The sequence below is a fragment of the Lonchura striata genome, chromosome 4, assembly GCF_046129695.1.
Source record: "Lonchura striata isolate bLonStr1 chromosome 4, bLonStr1.mat, whole genome shotgun sequence".
NCBI lineage: Eukaryota > Metazoa > Chordata > Aves > Passeriformes > Estrildidae > Lonchura > Lonchura striata.
The window spans coordinates 61,541,488-61,567,133 of NC_134606.1; the positions used below are offsets into that span (position 1 = coordinate 61,541,488).

Sequence of the window (25,646 nt, forward strand, 5' to 3'; positions counted from 1 at the left end):
GAGGAGCACAAGGGTACGTGGTACTTGTGCTTTGTGCTTCTTGGGAGCACAAGGCTGTGTCCAGCTGTGAACACACGTGTTCAAACAGACCCCTTGCAATCCAGGAGGAATTAGTCAGTGACCTCCTGTGGTACTTGGACACTCACAGTCTGTGAGGATGGATGGGATTCATCCAAGGATATGCAGGGAGCTGGCAGGGGAACTCACCAAGCCGCTCTGCATCATTTGTTATCAGTCTTGGCTCAGTGGAGAGGTCCCAGGGGACATCCATCTGCAAGAGAGGCTGGGAGGAGGATCAGGCCTGTCAGCCTGACCTTGGTGTAGGGAAGGTTATGGAGCAGATCACCTCGAGTGTGACCATACAGCATGTATAGGACAAGGGGATCAGGCCCAGCCAGGGGTTCAGGAAAACCAGGTCCTGCCTGGCCCAGCTGATCTACTTTTATGACTGGGTTCCCCATCTGGTGGATAAGGGAAAGGCAGTGGATGTGTCTACTGGATTGAGTGAAATCTCTGATACTGTCTCCCACAGCATTCTCCTGGAGAAGCTGGCAGCCCATGGCTTGGAGAGATGCTCTTCACTGGGTTAAAAACTGGCTGGAGTGAGGGAGTGATGATGAATGGTGCTAGAGGGGTTTCCCTAAAGCTCAGTATTGGGGCCAGAGCAGTTTCATTTCCTTATTGCTGATTTGAAAGAAGGAATTTAATGTGTCCCCATTCAGTTTGCAAATGACACCAAGTTGGTTGGGAATGGTTAGCAGTTTTGTTACCAGTAGTACTGTTTACTTCAATAGCTGATCATTACTGTGATTTACCTATTTTTTAAAATAAATATTTCTGTCAATATTTCTTTTCACAGAGATGGTCATGCAGTGTTCCCAAAATCCAAAAGCCCTGAGGACTCAAGTCCATGGCCAGTGAAAGCTAATGGTAAGATTTGTGTGCTTACTCACAGCAAGTGAAAAAATAAAAATAAAATAACTGATATGGATCATGAGATACTATCTTAGTCCAGCTGCTTGTGACCAGCTCCAACAGGAGCTTACTTGATCTTTCCTCTAAAAGCTTCATGAAAAGAGATTCAGCAATAGTGTCTTATGATGTCATTTTTTGTCTAGTTTAGAAATTTTCTCTAATATAGAGCAGAAGGGTTCCTTTGAAGAAGGACCCAGACATCAGATAATATTATATTTTAAAAAATAGTCCAATCGTGTTTTTGGGGTTGTTTCGTGTACATTTTGAGGAAAAAGGAAATCAGTGCTTTTCTCAAAGATGCACGTTTCCACTGTAAGTTGTTAAACTATTTATCAACATTTCTCTTTGTTTTGAGCTGGTTACTTGTATTAGCATGCATGCTTTCTAATCCCATTAAATAAAACATTCATAAAGCCATTTTATGAAGTGTAGTCATTCAAATAGAAGTTTTGCAATGCACAGAAACCAGGCTACTCATGTCATAACATAGTTTTAAATACCTTGCTTCTTTTAGAAAAATAATCAACGAGGCTAATTTAATTTCAGAGAAAAAGTTGTTGTTTTTTCCCCATTTTTGTTTAGGTTGTTCCTGTGGTGATCCCTGTGATAAAGCAGAGAAGTCAACTGATGCTTATGGGCCCAAGGTAAATGCTCCTTTTTTGTGCCTGTTACCATTAACTAGAGAAAAGAATCTACATCAAACACTTTAAAAACTAAATAAATGAATGAAACAATCTTGTGATCAAGTATACAAACCCACTATTATCAAATGACATGAATAAGCAGTGATCATAATAAATATGCAAGGTTTTTTAATTGAGCTGCTCTTTCTTTGGCACTGCTTTGTAGAAAGACAAATTGTCTTATGAGAAGGATGTAAGGCTATTATCCAAAATACTCTATTCAGCCCACAGTTTCTGCAGATGCTTTCATATTATATTTGCTAGGTGATTTTCTTTCTTTTTTCCCATTAGTTCTTCCTTAGAAATGCTGTGTTATGGGACCAAAAGTACTGAAGCTTGCATACATTTTATAGGGATTAAAATAATGTTAAATGCTACCATGTGTTCTCTTGTAGAAGCTGCTGCTTCATCAGCATGTGTGTTTTTTCCTTAGTTGCTTTATTTTTTTTTTATTTGCTCTTGTCATGTGAAACGTCCCACCCATCACCCAGATATTGCAGATGATATGAATAGAGGTTTTATTTGTTGCTGAGGAGAGGTGAAAACTTTTTAGGATTGTTTGTTGTTTCAACAAGCTGCCAGGCTATTTAAGAGTTAATTTGTACTGTTCTTTACTTTCTCAGGTCAATGGCAATGGCATCCTGGGACCTTCTGAGGGAAATACAGAAAATAATGTCCATCACACAAAAGCACTAATGAACCTCTCAGGAGCAGAAGATGCACCTTCCCTTGGATTTACCAATCAGATGTCAGATTTTCCTAAACACATTGACAAATCAGGTAAGAGGATGTGAGATTGGGACTGCATAATTCTCTCATTATTGTACCAGCACAAGAGAATCATGGCATGGCTGAATACGCTGAAATAATTAAATGTTAGACTGGCAGTCACTTTTAAAAGATCATTTTCAAGTCTCATGCTTTGTATTATAGGAGTTAGCTGATGTTGAAAATAGATTTATAGAAATTGGATTTATGTTACAGAGAAATAAAGGAAGGCCAAGGTAACAGCTAGAAATAATGCCTTGTGTCTGCCCCTTTAAGTTAGTTCTTGCAAACCATTTTGTACTGGGAAAACTTGTCATTTTGCACTGTTTGTCTTCAGGAACAGAGGCTCCAGATGATGAGTATTATGATGAGGATGACCACAATGAAGTTGTCCAGTATCTGTTGGATGTTGTAGACGAGGAAGCCCAGAACCTCTTAAATCAGAATAATGCAATTTCAGAGGCTCAAAGTCTTCTACATCCCAAGAAGGCTGCATCAGAAAATCACCTGCCAGGTAACGTGCACCATTAGAAAAGAGCATCACTGACAGCAAAACACTGAAACAAGGTGCCAAGTAAACAATAGGTTTGTCAGCAGGGGGAGTTGATTAACATTGATTTGATATCTGAACTGGAAGTTTCCCAAGTTGAATACCAACAAATAGTTGCTGATTACCATGAATTTGAAATGCAATGTGATAGGTGAGGTTTGAAAGGTTTGAAAAATCTGAGTTTTAAGTAATCTGGGAAAATTATTCCTATTCTAGAGTTGTCTCTTGAATGAAATTCTTATTGTTTGGGTACTTGGTCCTGCAGCTGCAGTCATGTTGGCATGCTGAAGCATTTCAGCATTTTATTGACTTCAGATTGCACAACTTGGAAATGTGTTGAGGTCTCTCAAAACCAAACAATTTACCAACCTGCTTTGTTTCTTTTAGAAAGGTTGGCTTCTTTCCAGTACCTCCTTCTGACCGTACACACCTTTCTCTTGCTTCACTCCATCTCCTCAGTTTTACTAGTTATTAGCTCAAATGTAGTGAGGAGTAGGATTTGTAATTCCTTTGTGGTGTCACACTATGTATGCATTCTCCAAAAATTCAAGCAAGATGCTTGCTGTTTCTGTAGAGATTCCTTCTAAAACTCTAGATACATCTTCCAAAATTGTAATTATTTCATGTCATGACTACAAGGTCATTGGATTATTGTCATTGGTCATTGCATTAGAAGTCGGAGATCACTGAGGTTCTGGCTGTGCCACGATCTCAGCTGAGGAATATCACTGGAGTTCAAATACTTCCAGTTTCTTGTAGGCTGTCCTTTGTGACTGAAGATGAATTGAATCCATAGGGTATGGCAGGGTATGCTTCCATAGCAGACAGATGCAAGTCAGATTTTATATGGAATGTCCTGATTACATTTTGTTAATGCAAAGAGTGAGTAGAGTCCTGGTTTGGACCTACTGCTGTTCTAAATCTAACTTAATTGCAGAAAAAACACTGGCATGGGGAATGTGATAACTTATTAGCTGCAGCCTGTCCATCAGTTATGCTGTGACGCAGATATTCTGTGCAAACAACCTCACACAACATGGCAGCTGTTCAAGTTGTAAGAGAAAGAAACCTAAAGTCTGTTTATCCTATATAGTAAGAACTCTTTTCCAGTACTCTGGTAGCAGAGGGCCTCAAAAAGTGTTTCTTGGTTAGTCTGGCACTTTATTCCCTGTCTAGTGCCAGACAGGTGGAACAGGATTCACATCTGTGAGAGGGTGGCTCCTAGGCATTTTCTGGTGTGTTTATGCTGTATCCCCTGATTTTCCTGTTCAGTAGAGATGAATGGAAGGGTGACAGAAGATAAGTCTGAGGATACAGACTGTGATGGGTCATCTTTACCTGAAGATTTTTCAGAGGTAGGATGGCAAGAAACTGGCAAGTGCTTTCAATATTTTTTCTTATTGGCATAGAATTGGTGGAAATAACATTACATGTCCTTTAAATGAGAACATCACTGTAGGTAGTAGCTTTAAGTGGTGTGCAAAAATTTATTTTTAAATAGCATATGACTATCATGAATTACCTATGTAAGAGAACAAAGCCTAAAGTTATTTTACACTATCATATGAAGTTCATTAACTTTTTCTTCAAAAAGAGTGGTAATAAACTACTTTGTTAATGCTACTTCAGCTTTTTAATCTAAAAGATTTCAGTGATTCCTGCTCAAAGAAGGGAAGCAGTCACAGTGAAAACAAATGCTGTGTAAACCTTACTGTCCAAAATGTGGGTTTAAAATTTCTTGCTGCATTTTGCTAGAATAAGTTCATTGGCTTGAATAACTTCTATATGTGGTTTACTCTATGTTATTGTGTCCTGGTTTACATCAGTCACTGGATGCCTGGGTTTTGTCTCTTGTTTCAAATCAGCAGAACTCTGTCTCTCCATCACATCCTGGCTCTTGTAGCCTCTGTCCAGTTAGTAGAGCTGAAAATCAAATCAGGAATCTGGCTCTGTGTCAATGTGCTCTAGGGAGAGCCACGAGTAAAGTTGTCCCAGTATGGCAGTGGAAAAGCAAGTTGGCCTAAAAAGTATAAATGAATTTGTAGAGTTTTTCTTGAAAGAAGGATGGAAATGTCCTCCGCTATGCTGAGTCTTCACTGTCTGCTGAGGAAGGTGTGAATAGGAGTATGTGTCATTTAGAGGTATGTTACATATCCACAGTATAGGAACTGTGGCTTGACAGTTCTGAGGCAGAAGTTTTCACTATCAATCTTAGCTAGAAAGGGTTTCTAAGTATTAGAAACAAAAAAGCCAACTGGGGAAATCTTAGGTGACTCTACTGCTGCTGTGAGTCAGGAGTGATTTTAATATAGCTTTTTGGCCTTGTTACAGTAGAGTATCTTTCCAAGTGCTCAGTGTTCTCGTCCTCTGTTATTTTGGGTTAATGAGATGTCTAAAAGAGGAAAGTCTTCCATTATGTGCTGCTTTGAACTTAGTACCCTTCAGAAATAGTCCCTGTAATTGTTAATTGTTTAAAATTTCCAGTTTGTGAACGTTGCAACTGTGTCTCTTAATTTGTTTTGAAATACTTCTTCTAGGCTACACATGTAAATGGTTGTGAAGACTATTGTGAAGTAAAAGCTGTGCCAGAAAGGTAAGATTTCTTTTCTAGTGTTGCTTGAAAGCAAACCTGTGAAGTGTGGAAGTCTGAAGTGTAATATGTTGGAATGAGAGAAAAACAACAAAAAAACCAAAGAAACCACCCCTGAAACAAACCCAATAAAATATCTGTGCAATGTCTTGTTGAATTGTTCTCTTGGTCTATTCTTTACTTTAAAAGTTGTAATTTTCCTGAATATTAGTCAGCTTTATGTGGTTTACTGCACCCTGCTTTTATTTGTTCCTTTCATACATGGTTGTAGCAAGTAATTGGACTGTGTCCAGGTGTCTCCAAGTAACATAATTTGCATTGTGCTAACAACTTGGTACTTGGCTGTGAAGAAAACATTCAATGAATACTGTCTTCATTTCAAATCTATACAGGCTTCATTGGTGTTACATCTGGTTTTAGACCACTGCAACTCAAGTGTAGAGTTCCTCTGCTCCATCAGCTCCCATTTGGATGCCTGGGGCTTGCTATTGTTTCCACAGAGCATGAAGCACATGACTGACCAAGTTACTAACTTGCTGTCCCTGTGAACCACTTTGAACTTTAGATACTCCCAAGGTTGTTTTTCTTGGTGAAATAATTTTAGTCCAAATGAAATTTCAGTGAATATGTATATGGTTTTATGTTGTTAAGCTTGTGGGAAGTTTGGGGTTGAGACTTGGAGCAAACAGCGATGTGATGACCTAAAATACTTTATACATTCATCAATATCTTCAACAAAGCTAGAAAACTTGCAATTGAAAACAGATACTCAGATGTAGTGAATTGTATGAGTGGTACAAATATGCTGTTGGATGATATTTAATTGCTTAGCCTTTGAAAAATAATTGCCGTGGTAGTTGTTACTAGATTTGTATATTAGGATGTAAAAAAAAAAAAAAAAAGGAAGGGGCACAAAAGTTAGGATTTTTAGATCATTGGTATAAGGGTCCAGTCCAGAAATAATTGTAGCTATAAATTACTTTCTGATGGGGTTTGTTTGGGTTTTTTTTAACAAGATTACAAAAGTGTTGGTTCTAGGTGTTATTTCTTGCTTCCATACCTTGTCCTCTTACAGATCCCCTCCACAGCCTTCCTTGAGCCAGGCAGATGAGGAGGAGATCACGTGGGGAAGCGATGAGCTGCCGATTGAATCAGTCAGCCAGGAGCGTGTGAATAAAGGCAAGGGCATTTTACATAATCAGTGGAAAACTTCAGGATCACATTATATAAACAGAAGTGAATTTTGAGACATCCTGGATATGTTTTGAGGGTGTCATGGCAGGTATAAGGGGGATTCTAATAGCTCAGCAATGCACTGGGAAGGATCTCTACATTTTTGTGTAGTAAGTGTGTGAGTGTTAATAGGAACAAGTATTGGCAATGTTGTGTCTGTAGTTGTAGAAAGTTGAGACCAGCTGAGATACTTCCTTCCTCAGTATCAGTCTCACAAAAGCTGTAACAATAAATATGTGTTTGACTGTGATTAGACTGATGTGTCATGTGTTTCACAAACCAGCTACCCCATGCTCAGATTAGGCACTACTTTTGTCTTTGCTCTTCCTGTGCTGCTCAGTGTGGCAGAGTGGCATCTGTACTGTTTGATGTATTTGGCAGAATTTAGTCTTCACTTTTTTTGAGCTAGCATTAGAAATGTTAGTTCCTGAAGTTCATATACAGCAGTCCTTTGCATTCATTTAAAGAAAAAAGGATACTTCAGACTAAGTCAGTAGATTTAGGACACTTCTAATTGTAATACCAGAGAAATTCTCGGTTTATGATTTTTTTGTGCTTCAGAGAAGTACTGAAGGCCTGATGGGAAGCAAGCTGTATTGGAAAAAAACAATGTCCTTCCAAGTGATAACTGTAAGATGTGCTGTATACATGTTGAGTATTAGTGCTAAAAACAAGTCACAGGCTGTAACGTGGAGAGTTCTAAATTATCCCTGTGTGTGTCCATACATTTTTGTAGGTTATTGTGTGAAGAACTTAAATTTAAAACGTACTTGAAGTTGGTTTCAATGTATTTATTGGAAGTTCAGGAAAATACTTCCTTTAGCTACTGGATTCATCAGAGCTGGTTTTGTCTTACTGGTTTTGCTAGTTAATTTGCTTTTGCCAACTAAGAGGAGAGCTGTGTGTTCTCTCTGTGTAGGGAGGCATTCAAGAGAAAACAGGCAGTGCAGTGGTGAACAGCAACATACAAATCCAACTGTGGGCTACAGTTTATGTTTCCCTGATTTTAGCTAGTTATTTATATCTTCTGCTAGATTTACCCCTAGTGACAAATGAAGAGATCTCTGCACTTCCTACGGTGAATGTGCTCCCTGGAGGCAAATATTCAGGAGCCAAATTGAAGTCAGTGATCAGGATGTTGCGTGGATTGCTGGAACAGGGAGTCCCTTCTAAAGAGATTGAAGTGAGTAACTATTTGTCCTTTAAAGTCCTTTTTCCAGTATGAAACAAAAATAGAATGGCTGGATCATCACTGCCTTGAATACCACAGCTCTTTAATTGGAAGCTCAAAAGAGATGAAAAGACTTGACACCAAAGACTTCTCTCCCTTCTCCCACAAGCTACTGAGAGATGAGATCAGTTTGAATTCAGTACATAAGTGCATAAGTGTTTTTTACATCATTCTTCCTTCTGGTAAATTACCATGTGAATAATGTAAACAGGCATAGACAAAGGCTGTGAAGTCCAGCTGCTGAATGTGAAACCAGTTTTTTCAGTGTCTTAAGTCAGCCATGCTACATGATCTCTTTTTTGAGAGAATGAGATAAAATATTTACTGATAGTGTGTAGGGTTTAGTTTGGGGTTTTTTTGTTAATTTCATTTTCTTGGCTGTGTAGAAGATTCCTTCCTGTGACTGCATTATTTTGCATATTCACATTAGGATTTGATTTTTAATTATTCTGTTTATGACTTGATAACATAACCACTCTTACTATTATTACCAATCAGTGTTTCCTAATGGACATGTAATTGCCTCTTTACAGAACCTTCAGGAGTTAAAACCTCTGGATCAGTGTTTGGTTGGACAAGCGAAGGAGAACAGGAGAAAGAACAGATATAAAAACATACTTCCTTGTAAGTCCTAACTCATTTGAAATTCACAGTTGACATTCTGTCACCACCTGTATGGTCAGATGGATTGGATAAGATGGTTGATGGGGATGGTTTGATTTCTAATCCTAGTAAGGATGAAAGTAAATCAAGCATTTATAATGCAGTTTGATCAGTGAACAATATACTACTGTGCTGTGGTAGGTAGGGATGGATGTTCACAGACTTTTCAGTTGTTTTAGCAGGTTGCATGTCTTAAATCACGTATACATGTGCAACCAGACAAGACTTTTTCAGTTTTACCCATGCAGAATTGGAAAAATAGAAATGTGTACTATGGTCAGTAAATTTCCTGCCATAAAATTCTGCTTGTTAGGTGTTGAGAAGTAAGAACTGACAGAGGTTAGTTCTATGTGAGAAAAGCTCAACCTCTGTTTTTCAGAGTTCAAGTCACTTATCCCACCTGTCTGCTGTTTTATATTTCTCCTGCAGACATCTTTTTCTTTATTAAAAGTACTGATTGGCATCCTAAATTATGTATTTAAGTGATTTATTTCTCCTAAAGCAAGCTGTGGAAGGATGAGTGGAGATAAGTGCTGTGTGAGTGTGTAAGGCTCAGCAGCTGTATTGCTTGAAGGTCTGATGACGTGCACACCTAACATGAGGTCTTTCTGTTGTGTGGGGATGACAGATGACACCACCAGAGTCCCTCTCGGGGTTGAAGGTGGATACATCAATGCCAGCTTCATTCGCATGCCCGTGGGGAATGAGGAGTTCGTTTACATTGCATGCCAAGGACCTCTTCCTACTACTGTAGCAGATTTCTGGCAAATGGTTTGGGAACAAAACTGTACTGTGATTGCCATGATGACTCAGGAGGTCGAGGGAGAAAAGATAAAGTGTCAGCGTTACTGGCCAGATGTGCTCAATAAAACCACCATGATCAATGACAGACTACGCCTGGCTCTTGTGAGACTTCAGCAGCTGAAGGGCTTCATCATCAGAGTGCTGGAGCTCGAAGAGATTCAGGTGAGTGAATCTAATTCTGCACACTTAGAGTTTTTTTCTGAGTGTTGCCGTATTTATACTTCTGGCTTTACTGCTTTCACTTCTGTTGTCTACACCAAGACGCAACCCAGAGCTTCTCCTCTTTGCCTAGTGAGCATTACTGGGCAGCTGTTCTTCATGGCAGCTTGTACTGCTTTGTGACCTTTATAGGAGAAAACTTTTGGGCCAGGCTATGATTTCATTACAGTAATGAGACTCTAAATTTTGGCTCCCATTGGCCACAGAAATATATGTAGGGATATGAATTCACTAATAATGCAGCCTGGCTGGTTGACTCCTCTGTGTGATCAGCTCAGTCTGCACAGTGAACCTTACACAAATTGCTTACTAGTTATTTCCAGTTTAGCTCTCATATTGAATTACAAAGCACCTTCACTGGTCATATCCCTCTGTTCTGAGACTTTTCTTTGGGAACTCAGTTTCTTTCTTTTTATTCTTGCCACAAGCCAAACGGTAGTGTTGTTTTTGAACCTCAGACAGGTGAAGTGCGGCACATTTCCCACCTGAACTTCATTGCCTGGCCTGACCATGACACCCCCTCGCAGCCAGACGATCTGCTCACCTTCATCTCTTACATGCGGCACGTTCACAAGGCAGGACCCATCATCACCCACTGCAGTGCAGGCATCGGGAGGTCGGGCACCCTCATCTGCATAGACGTGGTCCTGGGGCTCATCAGCAGAGACCTCGATGTGAGTATCCATGGGATGGGCCCAGTGGTGCTCCTGACCTGCAGGAAAGGTGTTCCACTGAATCCATGCAATCTTTTAAAGAGTGTGCCATGCCGTTGGCAGTACTATGTTTCTTTGCTGGCAATTGCAGGTGGGGAGAGCTCTAATATCCAGTGGCTCTTGTGTTAGCTCGGGGAACCTCAGCAGCCAGGCCACTTGAAGTATATTGCAAGGTCATCTTTTACCTTCTGGATTTCTAGCACATAGCATGGGAAAAATGGTGTTGCCATGATGGCTTTGGCAATTGGTGGAAGGGGAGTGTAAATTAACTTTTCCAACACAATCAAGGATTGCTTTCTAGGGCAATCCACAGGAGGGTGCTAGCTTCCTTATGTTTATGTCCATCAGCAGCCTGGGGTAGCAAAACTGTGGTGAATTTCTAAAGAAGATGAACTATATCATGCTTAGCTCAGTGGAGTTTCTAAGCACCCTCTGAATGTCTGAAACTTTCTTTTCTGTACACTTAGCTTGGAGTAAGCAAGAAGGCCTGTGTACAAGAAGAGCACAAGAAAAGGGGGGAGTGTCTGATGTAGGGCCACATCCAGATTGCCCAGAGACAGCACATGCTGGTTACCTACCAGATAAACATAGGCTGTAGTGAATTATTTGTTTCATTACTGTACCTAATTCCATTCCCGGTTTTGATGCTGGGGATGTTCCTTTGTTCTGCATGTCTGTCTTTTTTGAATGCTTAACTTGCTGTTTGTTTTGGTAGTTCGACATCTCGGACCTGGTGCGCACCATGCGTCTGCAGAGACATGGAATGGTTCAGACAGAGGTGAGTGTGGATTCCCCAGGCCTTCACTGAACCGTCTGAAGTGCCAGAGAGCTTCATGATGCACACAGCAATTGTCTTTGTGCACTGTAATGTGACACGTGTGTCACAAGAATTAAATCAGATGAGTAGCAGGATGTATCTAGCATTTATAAACACAAGCCATTTTTAACATACTGTGTTGTTTTGATCTGTGTTTAAAAAAAAATTGTGAGTTTTCATCTTCAAAAGCATGTGTTTATAGAGGGGGTCAGCTAAGCTTTTTCGGTTTAAAGTTGCATTATAAACTGAAGAGAAAGCCTAACTATAGCTGCTGTGAATAAATGATATGTCTTGAGATCTCTTTTGGTAATATATTCAGCCAGAAGTTCAATCTTTTAGGAATAATCTGGACCTAGAGCTAATTAACTTTAGAGATGGTTGTCACAAGGTCTTGTTAAAACCTGCACTTTTTTCTTTGAATGGAAAAGAATTGTGAAGTCATAGTTAAAAAAAAACCCTGAAATCAAACCAGTAAACTATCAGCCTATCCCTACCTCACACCCCAAAACATCTATCAGCCCCCACACCTCTATCACTCAGATTAAGGTAAGAAGTTTCACTGTCCTCTGGGACAGCCAACAGTATTAGTTGGCATTGATGCAAGTCCTTGAAATACACTTGCTGTCTTCATTTCTGCTTATGTAAAGTGCCTAGTCTCCTTTAGGTGGTTTTGGTGTGAAAGAAAAATAAATGTCCCATATAAAATATACCTTAGTTGCAGAGGAGTATCTATATTTTTTTTTAAGTTGAGGTTGCATATTTTTCCACTGTGGCATTTTTTGTTTGTTTGGGTTTTTTTGTTGTTTGGGGTCTTTTTTTTTCCTTAGGATTTGGTGATAGTGGTTTTATTTAATAGTATAATTAGTATTGGAAGTGCTGTACAACTGTGAAGTGCAAGTGAGAGCACTTTGGTGTGCAGGCATTTTTCACATGTTCTGTAACTTCCTTTTCCTTACAGGATCAGTACATTTTCTGCTATCAAGTTGTCCTTTATGTCCTGAACCAACTCCAGGATGAAGAAAAACAGAGAGACAAATAAAACACTGAAGAAGTGCATTTAAAATAAGGAGGTTGAGAGGCTTTGGAGCATTTTATTTGTCTTGCCAATAGTTTTCTAATCCCTTTCTTCCGTTGCTGTCCAATGCCTTTTCTATGAAGTCTTTCCATCATTCCAAATAACGTATACAGTTTTAAGGGAAACAGATAGCTCATACAATACCACTGTTACCTTCAGCCCCATGGATGCACATGTGAGATTTTTGTATAACAATATTTAATAAAGCTGCATTTTTTGTAGCTTCCTTAATGTCATAAAATACAGAAATAAAAATATTTTAATTTAAAAATAAAAGTAAAGAATAAGAAAAAAAAATAATTCTATACTACTTCCTGCAGTTCTGCGACTGCTTTAGGGTATTTGTTTCTTTCAGGGTGGGGAAGTGGGAGGGATGAAGCAGTATTTTTATCTTGTAAACTTTATTACAAAGACTTTTTACTAGTCTCTTTTGAAAGCTTGTTCATGGCACAGAATTTTTGCCCTTCTAGTACAATTAGAGCTATTTTATAGAGGGTATCTTGAAATCAGCATTAAAGCTTTAAGAGATGCCTGTTAGCATAAGGATAGTAGTGAATGTTAACTGTATCACAGTTAATAATGTTTACTTAATAGAATTTTATGTATATATTTATATACTTTTACACAAAAAAAAGATCTGAATTATTTGGTGTCTAACCTTATAATTGATTAGACATCTCTACTCTGTAAATAAAAATATACCTAATGTACACTGATCAGTGGGTCTGGGTATTTTTGTGTCCTTGTAACTGATTTTTCTTGGCCTTCCTTGGCATCATTCCTTGCAGTTGCTGCCTCTAAGACATAAAGGCTGTGCATATTTTAAGTTTCCAGTGTCCTTCTGTTCTGCAGTATCTGTTTGAAAAATCTGGCAGAACTGTGGGCTACTTTCTGGAGAGTTTCCACACTATGGTGAAAAGTTTCTTTTCCCTCCCTCCTTGTTTTTCAGCACATCTGGGCATTGAGACCATATCACTTTTTTAGAGGGTGTGTTTGCACTGCTACAGCAGTGTTCTGACAACAGTGTAATCTACTCTGCCTAGGGCAACCAAGCTTGAGGTTGGAAGCAAGATATCAGATTCTAAGTAGCTCAGTGGTTTAGTGACACTGTAAACAATCACAACTGTTCTGATAGAAATTTTTCATTTTAAGCTCTGTGGGAGCCTTGGATGGTGAATAAATGCCATCAGCCTCGAGTGGTCATTTGAGGGCTTGGGCAATATTTCTGTCCCAGCAATCCTTGACAGAACTGAAGCTTTTGTGCTGTCAGAAAGGGTGTAAGAGTGCTAATATATCAGCATTCTGCATTGAAGTGGTTGAAATAAATTCAGAGGCTGGTTATTATTCAAGCCTTTGACTCTTTAAAATAGTAGCCCACAGTGTTCCAGTGTCCCAAAACTGAGGCGACCACTGCATTGCAAGAGCACGACTTAAAAAAGGAAAAGAGCCTTTTTCACTTTTCAGCAATACTGTGTATTTTATTCCCTCCAGCATAACAGCAAAGCTGTGCATTTTACAGAGCACCTTAGTTTGAGGAAGGAAAATGAATTCTGTGTAGATAGAACCAGAGGTAAATTTATTAGCCATGTTGGCAGTATATCTATATGAAGGAGCTATAAATTGAAGAAAAAAGATTTTTCAAGACAACAGTTACATACAGGCAAAATAAGTAAACACAGCTAGTTAATACACTGCAGCTGCTTTAACTAAATAGTGAGTTCAGAGGGTTTGGACATGTGTGGGTTTTAGAAACAAAAGAAAGTGTTATGGTAACCAGACAGCACAGTTAAGGCAGTTAAATTCTTCTTTTAAATGTTTTCAGGTACATGCCAAACAATGTAGAAACAGGAACAGATTTTGTGTAGCATGCTGCATGGAGCCAAGTCCAGCACAAACAGCTTGCATCAGATTGTAGCTTTTGGGAAACACAAATGAGTGAAAGAGCCCAGATTTTGCTGCTTGTCATCATGAATATGATGATGATCTGTGGTATGGTGTTATACCAAATTTCCTTTGATTGGTGGGCACACAAAAAAGCAGAGGATAATTAACTTGCCAAACCTCGCCTTCCTCAGAAAAAGGACAAACACACACACTCAGACAAACAAAAAAAGCAGAGATCTGCACAAAGAAAAAAAAAGAAACATGCACACATGCAAAGTATTCAGGTGTTGCTGAGAAATTATGCATGTATGGTGGAAGATGGCATTGACCTGTTTTGAGAAGTGCTTTGAATTTCCTTGGATTTTTGTCTCAGCGCTGAGGAATAGAATATTGAATCAAGATTGAATGCTCTCTAGTCTGACTCTTGATGAGGAAACTGGAAAGTTTTCTGTTTTCTGGTGAGCAGGTAGAACTTGTCCTCTGTGGCACCTGGTGTGGTCACTTTGGTTGAAACAGACCTCACAGCTCATAACTCATTACTAAAAAATGGATGTGCTTATGCAGTAGAATAGCTTAAACTTGGTTTCTGTGGAAAATCTAGTTGAAATATGCTCATCTTATTCTTCAAAGGATTAGATTACTTAAAGTCCTTATGCCCCCTTTGAAGAAATGAGAAGTAAAATTATTAAGCAGCCTAGTCCCTTGAAAGGAATATTGCTGTGTGCTTTCTTACTATGCTGACTTTTTGCAGGGGCAAAAAATCTTGAGAGGCTTTTTTATTTAGAACTAGGATGCCTTGCTGAGTAAGCATCCAGGACATGCTCCAGCTGAAAGGGGTTTTCCTTTATATAGGTATCTGATTTTTAGGAGGAAGCGTACCAGACTAGGGGGAAAACCGACATATAATCCATTATAGTTCTAATTAAAGAACTGACCCTCTGTGTTAACCCAAGAGAAAAAGGATCCTTTTGTTTTTCCAGCCAGAATGAGCTGACAAAAGCACAAATGCTTTGCCACATAAGCAGCCCTGTGCCATTAGTAGTTTATCATATCTTAGTTTTCCTTGCTGGTCTTTGCCTGCAAGAGAAGGGCAACAAAGGAGGGATTCCAGTTGCTGGAAACTGTTTTGAGTTCTGTTCCAGTTGCTCCTTGGAAAATGTTGTTTCTTGAATGCTTCTGAGCAACTTCTTTCCTTATAACAGAAGTCCTTCTAAAACTACCTGTGTGGAAAAAAAAAACATCATCTGGGGGGAAGGTTGAATTTGTGATATCCACTGATAGACAAGTCATTAGGGCAATGACTTGGGCAAAAATCAAGTGGCTTGTAGATATTGGCACAGCTGGAAGTGGAAAATCTGTCCTGTGCTGCCTTCTCAGTGCAGTTGATCTCAGGGGTAAAGTCAGGGAAATGTTACTCAGCATTTAAGCAGCTTCAAGCAGGCCATGCAGTAAGGGCTGTGAATATTAAGAGCATTCATTCACCAAATATTAATTCAGAGAATTACATTCTCCTGGCTGGGCAAAGTGGCAAATAAATGAATGAATGAGCCAGCAGAGAAGAAAAGGCCAACTCAACACTGGGAAAGAAAATGCTGACAAAAAGTGGTTGATACAAATAAATGCTTTATTGGATATACTGAAAAGACAAAGAAGAGTAGACTTACACATATATGGTGAGATAACAAGCTCCCATGGCACATGTTTCTGAGTAGTGTTTGCTGCAAACTGGAGCACAGCCACTGGTTGGAATTGGAGGTGAACTAAACTTCCGGATTCTGTCTTTTGGAAAATTCCTTCTGGAGTTCCCATTCTATTTCAAGTGACCTGTCCAGTGGAGTGTTGACTGATGGAGGTGTTATATTTGACAGTGGTGAATCTGTCACAAATTCTGGGCATTGGAGAATTTGTGGTGTGGGATGTTTCACACCAGCCTCTCCCATGAATGAGTGAGGATGAAAATGACCATTTGTGTCTGAAATTTTGGCCTATATAAGTTCTCTTGCACATACACATCTTGGTCCATCCAGTTCATGTCAGCTTCTGATAAAATTCATGGAAAGAATTTCATGGAAAGAAAATCTTGTATTGCTGTGGACATGGTGACTGAATTTCTGCTACTGCTTTGGGGAAGCAAACAAACAAAAAAGGCAGAACACCACATCCTGTGGCTCACAATCAGACCTCAATTTGAGCATCACTTCTTGGGCTTAATTCCTAGTCTTTTGTGTTGGTCAGCCCAGTGGGCTCTGCGGGGAACTTTGCTTCTTAATGAGATGTTAGGAAAAGGGTGGTTGGTTTTGTTTTGAAGTGCTGGAAAGATCTTGCTGGCTATGAGAACGTGACTTGAAGGATAAATCATTGGACTTGGAGCGGATTTAATTGCTAATTTCCTCAGGTGGGTTCTAGGAAATAAATTTCATCTCCCTTGTACTGTGATGACCTCCACAGTCAAAAATTTTCTCTGGTAGGGCTCTGACTGTATCTTCAGTACAATAGCCAGATTCCCAAACAAATTTTTATCTCTAAACAAGTTAACTTGGTCACAGATGTAGCTTGGTATTCAGTAACAAGGAGCTTTGTATGGTCTGTTTTGCCTTCTCAGCTTTCTTTAAAGACAGATTGGATATTTCTGCTGTCCTCAAAAACAGATACACTGGGATTAAAAAATTAAAACCCCCTTTCCTTGGAGCCTTGTCAGAGGTGGAACTCAAAAATCTTCAGTAAAGGAACTTGATTTTGGTTCCACCTCTAACATTGCTGAACTTTCAGACCAAGCCCACTGAAATTGGAGTGTGCTGAGCATTTGGTGTGTAACAACTCTCTGTCTCCTTGAGGTGGGTAAGCCAAATTTGATGTGCTGAGCAAGCCTGCAGTAGCCTTCTGGAAGCTGGACAGGGTTGGAAAATAAAGCAAGAGAGTTCTTGGCCATGCAGTGTAGAATGGGGTCACTTTCTCCACAGCTCCTTTAGCACTTGTCAAGGAAATAAATTTTCACTTGTCAAACATTTGTGGGTTTAAAAATACCCTGGCCTTGAGTGGTAATGTGCTGGGGAGTGCAGCAGAACTTTCCTTGCACTTCCTTGTATCTCCGGCGTGTAGCCTACTGCTGGATAGAGAATGAAGATATCCCATAAGGCATGGTCCCCACAGTTGTGGGTTTCCTGTGTTCAAACCTGTCTTGAGATTCTGCAGTGTTCAGAACAGTCCTAGTATGTGACTTTTTAAAGGCTTTTTTAAAGTTTGTTTTTCTAACAAGGAATAGTAATGTCTCAAAGAACGGTGACCTGGTAAATAAAATAACTGGTCTGGGTCATCTTGATGCATCCAGGAAAAAATGTTCATTTACACTAAATTAAATGGTCAAGACCATTTTCCCCTTCAATGTCTTTAACAGGTGCTGAATGCTCTGAGGCAGAGGTGACACTGCCTGGCTCCTTCTAAAGCTGGCTTTTCATATAATGGCACAAAGGCCACATTCCCAGTTCTTCTATGAAAAGATAATCATGATGATGCTACAGATAACAGGTTATCAGGAGGCATTTCCTCAATGGTAGTGTTCCTAGAGCACTGCCAGTCTTCCTATCTGCTTATGCTACTCAGTCCCATAGTGAAAATAATTCCCTGAAGCACAGCTACCTGCTTTGCTTTTCTCAGGGAATCATAAAGCACTAGCAAGCAAGGTTAGATTTATGCAGGAGTTATGTGAGCCCTGCAAGGTTGTCCATTCATATGATAATTATTCTTTTTGTAACCTGCTTTTTCATGCACAGCTGCATTTTTTTTTCCCAGCAGAGCTTAAATTTTGTTTTGTTTGTTTCAAATCCCTGTATTGCTGTAAGCATTCAGCAATTCTGTCTGCTGTGATAAGTCCTTACCATGACTGCTTTGTGCTCCCAGCAGTTCAGGATACTTGTCTCAGGCCTTTTGGTGCTGAGACTTTGGGTATAAACTCCTTGTCTGGTGATGTGCAGCCCTGGCATGTTGATGATTGCTTTGGAAATCAGCATTTTCTCAGCTCAGGATTCGACAGAAATATTTGCCTAAGTGGGATTTGTGTGTCCAGCCACATGGGTGTGCTACTAGGGAGGGTTGCCTTATTTACCTCAAGAACACTTACCTTCTTCACCCCCAAATCACTTTATCTTTTTTCTTTCTCTTTTTATTTGCTCTCTTGAGAGACATTATTTACATGTCTCTTCAGTGACCAGTGATGGTTTATAGTACATGGGGATAATGCAGTTTTCATAACTTGTTTTATGAATTTGGGCATTATATCAGAGGCTCCTGGAGATACAATAACCTTCTTTTGCCCTCCAAGGTTATGGAACTGGGCAGAAAGCAAGTGCAACCAAGGGAAACATGTAGGTAACTTATCATTCAAGACCTCCTGCCTTCCCTTGCACAATTTATAGTGCAGTCTGACTGTGTCATGTTGTCCAGTTGTCTCAATTCACTTAATTTTTTGAGGTTTGCCAGTGTTCTTGGCCCTAGGTAAGAACACAAATCAGCACCTGTCATGAGAAATGTTTCATATCATGTATATGGAGAGGTAGATGATGTTACATTCCAGTTTTTGTAAAAATTCACCTTTGAGTTCATAGGAGCTCCATCTAGCTGAAAGAGGTGAATGGAAAGACATGACTTCCACAAAGGGCATTTCAAAATGTTCCTCTTCCTCTGGAACATAAAGTTGCCTCTCTCACTGTATATGAATCAGCTCATCCAGGAGAGGAATCCAAAAGGGAATTGTGCCGAGCAATCGTAATTCTAACAAAGCCCTTATGAAGGGTCTAGTCAAAGTGAAATATTTTTTTAAAAACATCCTCTGTTTAGTTCTTACCTTGGTCTTTCAGGCAGGTTCTGTGACCTTACACTTGTCCTTGTTGAACTTCATAGAGTTCATGTTAGCCCAAGTTACCCATAGTACCCACTCTTCCAGCCTGTCCAGGTCTTCCTGCAGGGTGAATCTTACTTCTCAAGTGCCTGTTTCCCCATTTGGCAAAGCTCACCAGGGTCCCATCACACAGATCACTGTGAGGATATTAAACAGCTTTGGGCCCAGTATTGATCCTTGCTGGACCCCACTTGTGACAGGTCACCAGCCTGCAGAGGAGCTGTTTAGTGGCACCCCCTGGGTGCTTCCTGCCAGCCAGTTCCCCACGCACTGCAAGGACCACTTGTCTAGACCATAATGTGTCTGTTTGTCCAGGAGGAGGCTGTGGGAAACCAAATGGAAATCCCTGCAGAAATCCAGGTAAACAATGTCCACCGCCTGCCCCACTTGGACTGAGCAGTTCCTTTGCCATAGAAGGTGATCCGCTCTGTCAAGCACCACTTGCCCTTGGTGAATCCATCCTGGCTTTTCCCTGTCCCCTGCTTAATTTTTCATGTGATAACCTCAGGAGGATTTCTTCAGTAACTCTCCCAGGAACTGAAACATAACTTGGTGGCAAAAGCTTTTGTAACTTGGGAAAATATGTCCGCTTAATAATGCCCATGCGACCACAAATCCGTGGGGCATCAGTGTGGTTGAAAACACTTGTAGATTGTTTAGTGAAATCTAGATTTTACTGCTGGCTGCTCACATGCTTTCTAGCTGTGTTAAGATGAGTTGGCAGCAGAGCAGGCTTTCCCCACACTCTGTTCAGTCACGTGTGCGTGCATTTCCATCTGCCCATGTTGTTACAGAGTGAGGTCTGTGCTTCAGCTGAGGAAACCCCTCCTTCAGTGGCTTGCAGAACATTGTCTGATGGTCCCTCACCTGGTGTTAAAACCATGGCCTAGAGCTCAGCTGCTTCATCTAATCATCAAAGCACCTGTGCTCCTGTTTCGTATCAGTTACTCTAAGTGGGTTGGTTCACAAGGTTTCACATAAAGCTCCTGCAGCCTGGACCCCTGCCAGAAGTCATTTTGCTCCCTCGGGAGTGTGACATGCTGCAAATGAATGTCACAAATTGAAGTGTAAACATTTTCTGCCCTATTTCTTCTTGATGGAGACTTTGCTTCTGCTGAGGTCTTGCACTTAATTAAGCAAGGCTTCTTTAACATGTTTCCAGGCAGGATTTGCTTCTTCCAAAATCTTTTTAGAACATGACTGCATAGCACACACATGGGCCAGGCCAGACTTGATGACAATGATGTTGATGCCATCAATTCTGCTCTTCTGTGAACCAAAGGCAAGTTTGGGGCAGCCAGGATGGTGAGAAATAGGTGGTGGACATTGTGAATGAACTGCACTGTAGGAGTGAGTCCACCCCCTTTGCATGGACCAAAGTAAGGGAGGGGAATTTTATTTATTTTTTTTTTTTACTGTGATGAGTTAAAATGGTGCAAATTGTGTAGTGGCTGAAACTTAGCTGTGTCTGAGGACCCTGCAAGGTGGAACTGCCTCTACAGTGACAGGAGGAGCTTAATTGCTACAAGATCCTCCCCCTTCTCTTTCCCTCCTTTCTTCCTGAACTTTGCTTTGAAATTTTATCCAGTGCGACCTTTTAATCTATAGCTGTCTTTTTAATGTTTGTTTTTTCTCTTCCCCCCTTTTAATGAATGTTGGCATTCATCAGAAGCCTATTTGGTTGTCTAAAGTGAGGGCCCTAACAGCACATTTATTCTTAAAGTTAAGCAAAACCTCCTGGAGCCAGTAGCAGTAGCCTCCTCTGTCATGCTCTTGGCCAAGCCTGAAGTTCTCTTTAGGAGCTGACCTCAAATGCAGCATCACTGTGGGGAGAAGGGAAAAATGGATCTCTTGGCTCTCCCTTTCTTAGCTACATATGATCCACATGTTTGGCTGGTATGTTTAGGAGCACTGTCAGCGACTGCCAGTTGACATTCCAGGCTCTCTGCGTAGCATGTCCCTGAAGATCTTGAGCCAGTGTCCCTCATCCAGCTGCAGCTGAATTCCCTGTGAGGAATGCTGAAGAGCTCAGCAGAGATGCTGGCTTTGGCAGCTGCTGGCCCTTTGAAAAACTTGCCGTGAGGGCCAACATCACATGGCAGCTCCCACTGCCTTGCAGATCTAGACAGGCAATTACTAAATCTGTTGTGTTATTTCTTGATGGTTAAGGCAAAATCATGCAAACATTCATTATGATCTACCAATGAGTGTGTGTGGCTCTAAGACATCTCTCTGAAACCAAAAGAAGTGTTTATAGGAGAATTCTCAGCATTTGAAACCTTTTCCTGAACTCAGCTTCCTGAACTGTGTGTTTGATGCAGAGATTGTGCCTCAGCCTAACAGTATTGGGAATTGTGTGGGGGAAAAGCTGTCAACCTAGTACACATCAGAAATTCAAATGATTTGCTGCCTCAGGTAAGCAATCTGCTCTTTAGGTTCCATCTATCCCTCCTGTTGTGTCCTATTTCACAGAACATAATAATAACAACTGAATAATGATTTAGAATGCTAGGGAGAATCTAGGGATTCACACAGCTCTGAAAATCTCTGTCAAAGTGTTGGGGCGAGTACAAAATTGTTTTGGACAGTTAATTTAAAATGGAGATTTCTGATGTAACACACACAAACCTAAATGCAGAGTGTGCACCCACAGGCACATATCGAAGGAGGAAATAAATGTTTGGATATAATTTTTTGTTCACTGTAGCAATTACTGGAATGACTTGCTGCTTTGGAAACTGAAGATTTTTAATGTTTGCTTGTTTAACTTTCCCCTTTTCCTAATGTTGACTCCAAGAAAGCATTTTGGATTGGCCTTTTTAACTTTGAAGCAAAGCTTGAATGCCATGTATAATGTACAATGCTGCTCTTTTGTAAAAGAGACATTAAATATCTGCTTTTTCTCTTCTAGAAAAGCTGACCCTTCAGCTAAATTGAGCCTTCATAATGGAATTTACAGACATGCAGAACAGTGGCAATAACTAGGAATTAATTTGTTGAAATCTTGGTTTCCCAGGTGCTGTGACAAATGTCCAGATGGTTTAAACTAAATAATCCCCCCGTCAATGCAAGAAGTATAATCACTGAGTGTAAGGAGGTTTAAATCTAACATGCTGTCTTTTACCAAAAAATGTATGCCTTTTTCCAACTTGATTCTGCTGAGAAATTATCAGTGCTCAACACTGGGTCTCAGTGGGACCCTCATGCAGACATAGTGCTTAGGGTACAGTGCTTGCCGGAACAATTCTTTGGAAGTTTGGATAATGAGAGTTTTACACACATATAACTTGCAAAATTTATTATTCTATCCCTGCCCAATCCTCCCAAGGATAATTTTTATGCAGTTTCCATTTATTTCTTGTTTAGATCTTAACAGCTGCCAGTGTGCTCTACACTTATACCACCTGCTATCACTCTCCAAAGTACATCTAACTTCTTTTCTTTTTTTGTCAATACATCTGCAAGGAATGAACCTTAACTTGTGAAAGTTCATAGGCGTTATGGAACATTTTAAGGCATTCTGAGTGATAAGTGAGTAATGCCAAGATGATGGAAATTACTCCTGTTGGCTGCCAAAAGCTAGTAGGGTGTGGCCTCTAGTACAGTCTGGTGCCTGCGAGAAGGTGGCTTCTTTTTAAAATCTGTTTTCTTCAATTTAGATATTGAAAAATGAAGGGTTGTTTTCCTCTCTTCTCAGAAAACTTTGATTCCTAACATCTGGAGAGCAATTACTTGCATAACAGAATGTACCCAAGTTAGTCTTCTTTCTTAAAGTCAGCATATCCTTTTGGTTGTATTCTTCCCTACCCCTTTTTTCAGTGTACTCAGCTGTTTATTTCCTTTGCCCTACAGCTCCTCTAACCTCACTGTAGCTAGACAGTGTGGGTTAGACCCAGTGAAGTGCAAATGCTTTCCAGGATTTGCCCGGTGAGGATATGCTCCTGGCAGTCAGCTTTGGATCTGGAAAGTGCTAAGGTTAAGGAGGCCCAATAAAACAAGTCTACAGGGAAGTGCTTCACTGAATCAGGGTTAGCAGAGAGTTTTGCTGCCTCAGCCTTCTTCAGACTCGTCATTTCTCACAGCTCCATTCACCTTGTTGAACAAGTTTTTGTGTGTGCTTGCTTGGATGGGTTTCTGAGTTTTGCTCACTTTCCAACTCAACTTTGGAGGCAGGAGTTTGAGGATGAGATTAACAAACTCCTCCAAATACGTGGAACTCTTGAAACCCTGTGCATTACGGTTGTAGCCCTTGCTTTACAGCACCAACACACACATTTCTAGTGCGGCTTGCTCCTTGCCTACCGATGGGGAAAGACACAAGAGAATCAAGCCATTGGTAGGTTTGTGTAGGGTTTGGGATTGCCAGAACACAAGCAACTCTGCAGGCGTGCAGCCTCTGGCTCTCTGCAGGGGCAGCAGGGAGATGCAAGGCAGGAGGGCGCTGACAGCCAGAGGGGCTCAGGGGTCAGGGATTGTTCTACTGGGCTGGGGCAGCAGAGCCTTTATGGAGCACAGTCCTTGCCTCCTGACCCGGTGCAGAAGTGCCCTTTGCAAATGAAAGGCCACCCACGGCTTCCTCAGGCCGGGAAACACAATATCCACTGGACCCTTTTCACCTCCAAATGTGAAGGACTCATCAGTGGCAATAAATGGCAGCGGTAAGATGGATTTCTTGTCAACAGAGCTGGGAGAGCACACGGTAATTAAAGGACAGCAGTGACTCTTGAAGAGTGAAGGTAGAGGGGTGTGTCTGTTTAAAAACCTGATGCAGTGCAGTGCAATGAGGTGTTTTGTACAGCGTGGTAAGGGCATGAATTTGACCTATTTCTATGTATAAACAAATAACATGTTTTATTCTATGGCAAATGTATTTCAGGAAAGCTTACTGACCATGTCTGTATCCTAGTGATTTTACTATTGCTTGGTACGTGCTCCTTCTTCATTGGTATTCCATGCTTGATTAATTATTTCACAATGCCACAAGCTTCTGGCATTTGTCCCACAATTTTAATGAATTATCATTCCTTTATTAGGATAATGCCATGTTCTATTTTTTTTTCTGGAGTTAAGGGATGCTGCATTCCCCTTCCTGAGCCAACACCTGGGTATGGCCAGCACTGTTAGTGGTGATCAAAGAGAAACCCATCTTCCTTCTACAGGCCCTGCTCTAGATGCTGTAGGTAATTTTTGTAGCAATGTATCAGTATCTGCACCTTACCTGGAAATTATGTTGCTTCATGCTTGAAGCTCCTGGGTAATTTTTTTAGGGGTGGATTTTTGTTTTGTTTTGTTTTGTTTTTTTTTTCTGTTGAAATATCCTTCTTGTCAACATGTCCAGATACGGATAAGTCTATAGGAAGGTGAGAGGGGATTTAAAAGAAACATAATGTACTCACAGCCTGTGCTTTACCACTCATGCCTGAGGTTGGTAGTCTGGCCTTTTCAGGAGCTCAGAATTAAGTAACAATGGCATCCAGGCTGTCTGCATACCTTTATTTGTTTTTTGGGTTTTTTTTTTGGTTGGATTTGCATATCTGTGAAGTGTTTAAATCACCAGCTTCATCACTGGAGAACTCTATTCTCATCCAGTGCATAGGCAGAGATTAATAGATTTTCAAATATTATATTATATTATATTATATATATATATATATATAATATGGTATCTAAATACCATTTGGAATGATGATCACCTGTAGGAAAGCTTTCCTGATAGGTTTTTAAGACAGAGAGCTCAATGGTGCATTTCTGAGCTTATGATGAGCTGAAGAGTAAAAAGAACTTATTTTATTGACTTGTTTTGTTTGAATTTTACTTAAGGGAGACATTTTCCTTCATTTCTAATACATCTTACAAAAACAATGTAAAAAAAAGAGGACACTTGCATCCCCTGATCAGTGAATAGAACCAGGTGAGAAAAGCTGATTTTGGAAATAAACATGAGGGAGGAGTCAACAAGTGACAGGTCATACTCTGACAGAAAGCTTTCTTTGGAGAAACACTGATTTGTCAGATGTACAAGTGCTTTTGAAGGAGGCAGGTAGAAAACTGCTAGAAACTTTGGGTGAAAGCAAACAATTTTTTCTTCCTGGAGAAAGCTCAGCTGTTCTGGCAAATCTAGAGATTTTTTTTTTTTTCTCTTTTATTTTGTTCTGCCTGAAAGAGCTGATACGAATTTTATTTACTCTTCAAGGAGATGGCTCAGACTTGAGATTCTCATAAAAGTTGTCTGGAATAGGAAAACAATCAAGTACAAACCCTCTTCCTGGTATCTGCCAAGTACTTTGACACAAGCTGTGCTTTAAACCAGAAAAGTAGGAGGAACATAATGTTGCAGTGTTGGTAGAAACCTTAGCCATACACAGTCACAGAGAAAAGTTGAAGGGATCTTGGAAGAATGTTTTTTGCCTGCTGAATGCTTGGTTAATTCTTAGTTAGAAGCAGTTGGGAGTAGTAGTTTGTTTCTATAACTGTGCCAAGAAACACACAGAGCAAAGGACAGGTATTGCTGCTTTCCGAGCGCATCTGCAAACCGCGGCCAGGACCA

General features: G+C 40.3%; 1 protein-coding gene across 6 annotated transcripts in view; it reads left to right on the plus strand.

Moving 5' to 3' along the window:
- PTPN13 (protein tyrosine phosphatase non-receptor type 13) overlaps positions 1–13,037 on the plus strand; it is a 112,452-nt gene extending 99,415 nt beyond the window's left edge. For 5 of the 6 annotated variants that reach the window (XM_021549295.2, XM_021549296.2, XM_021549293.2 and 2 more), the window contains 13 exons: positions 860–930; positions 1,558–1,619; positions 2,282–2,438; positions 2,764–2,940; positions 4,249–4,331; positions 5,514–5,569; positions 6,642–6,745; positions 7,834–7,982; positions 8,564–8,654; positions 9,322–9,659; positions 10,175–10,390; positions 11,145–11,207; positions 12,205–13,037. In XM_021549295.2, the coding sequence (XP_021404970.2) occupies positions 860–930; positions 1,558–1,619; positions 2,282–2,438; positions 2,764–2,940; positions 4,249–4,331; positions 5,514–5,569; positions 6,642–6,745; positions 7,834–7,982; positions 8,564–8,654; positions 9,322–9,659; positions 10,175–10,390; positions 11,145–11,207; positions 12,205–12,285 (1,648 nt within the window). In that variant the 3' untranslated portion in view covers positions 12,286–13,037. The remainder of the gene's footprint in view (positions 1–859; positions 931–1,557; positions 1,620–2,281; positions 2,439–2,763; positions 2,941–4,248; positions 4,332–5,513; positions 5,570–6,641; positions 6,746–7,833; positions 7,983–8,563; positions 8,655–9,321; positions 9,660–10,174; positions 10,391–11,144; positions 11,208–12,204) is intronic. The other variant, XM_077783004.1, reaches the window with a different exon arrangement.
- Positions 13,038–25,646: the final 12,609 nt, after the last annotated feature.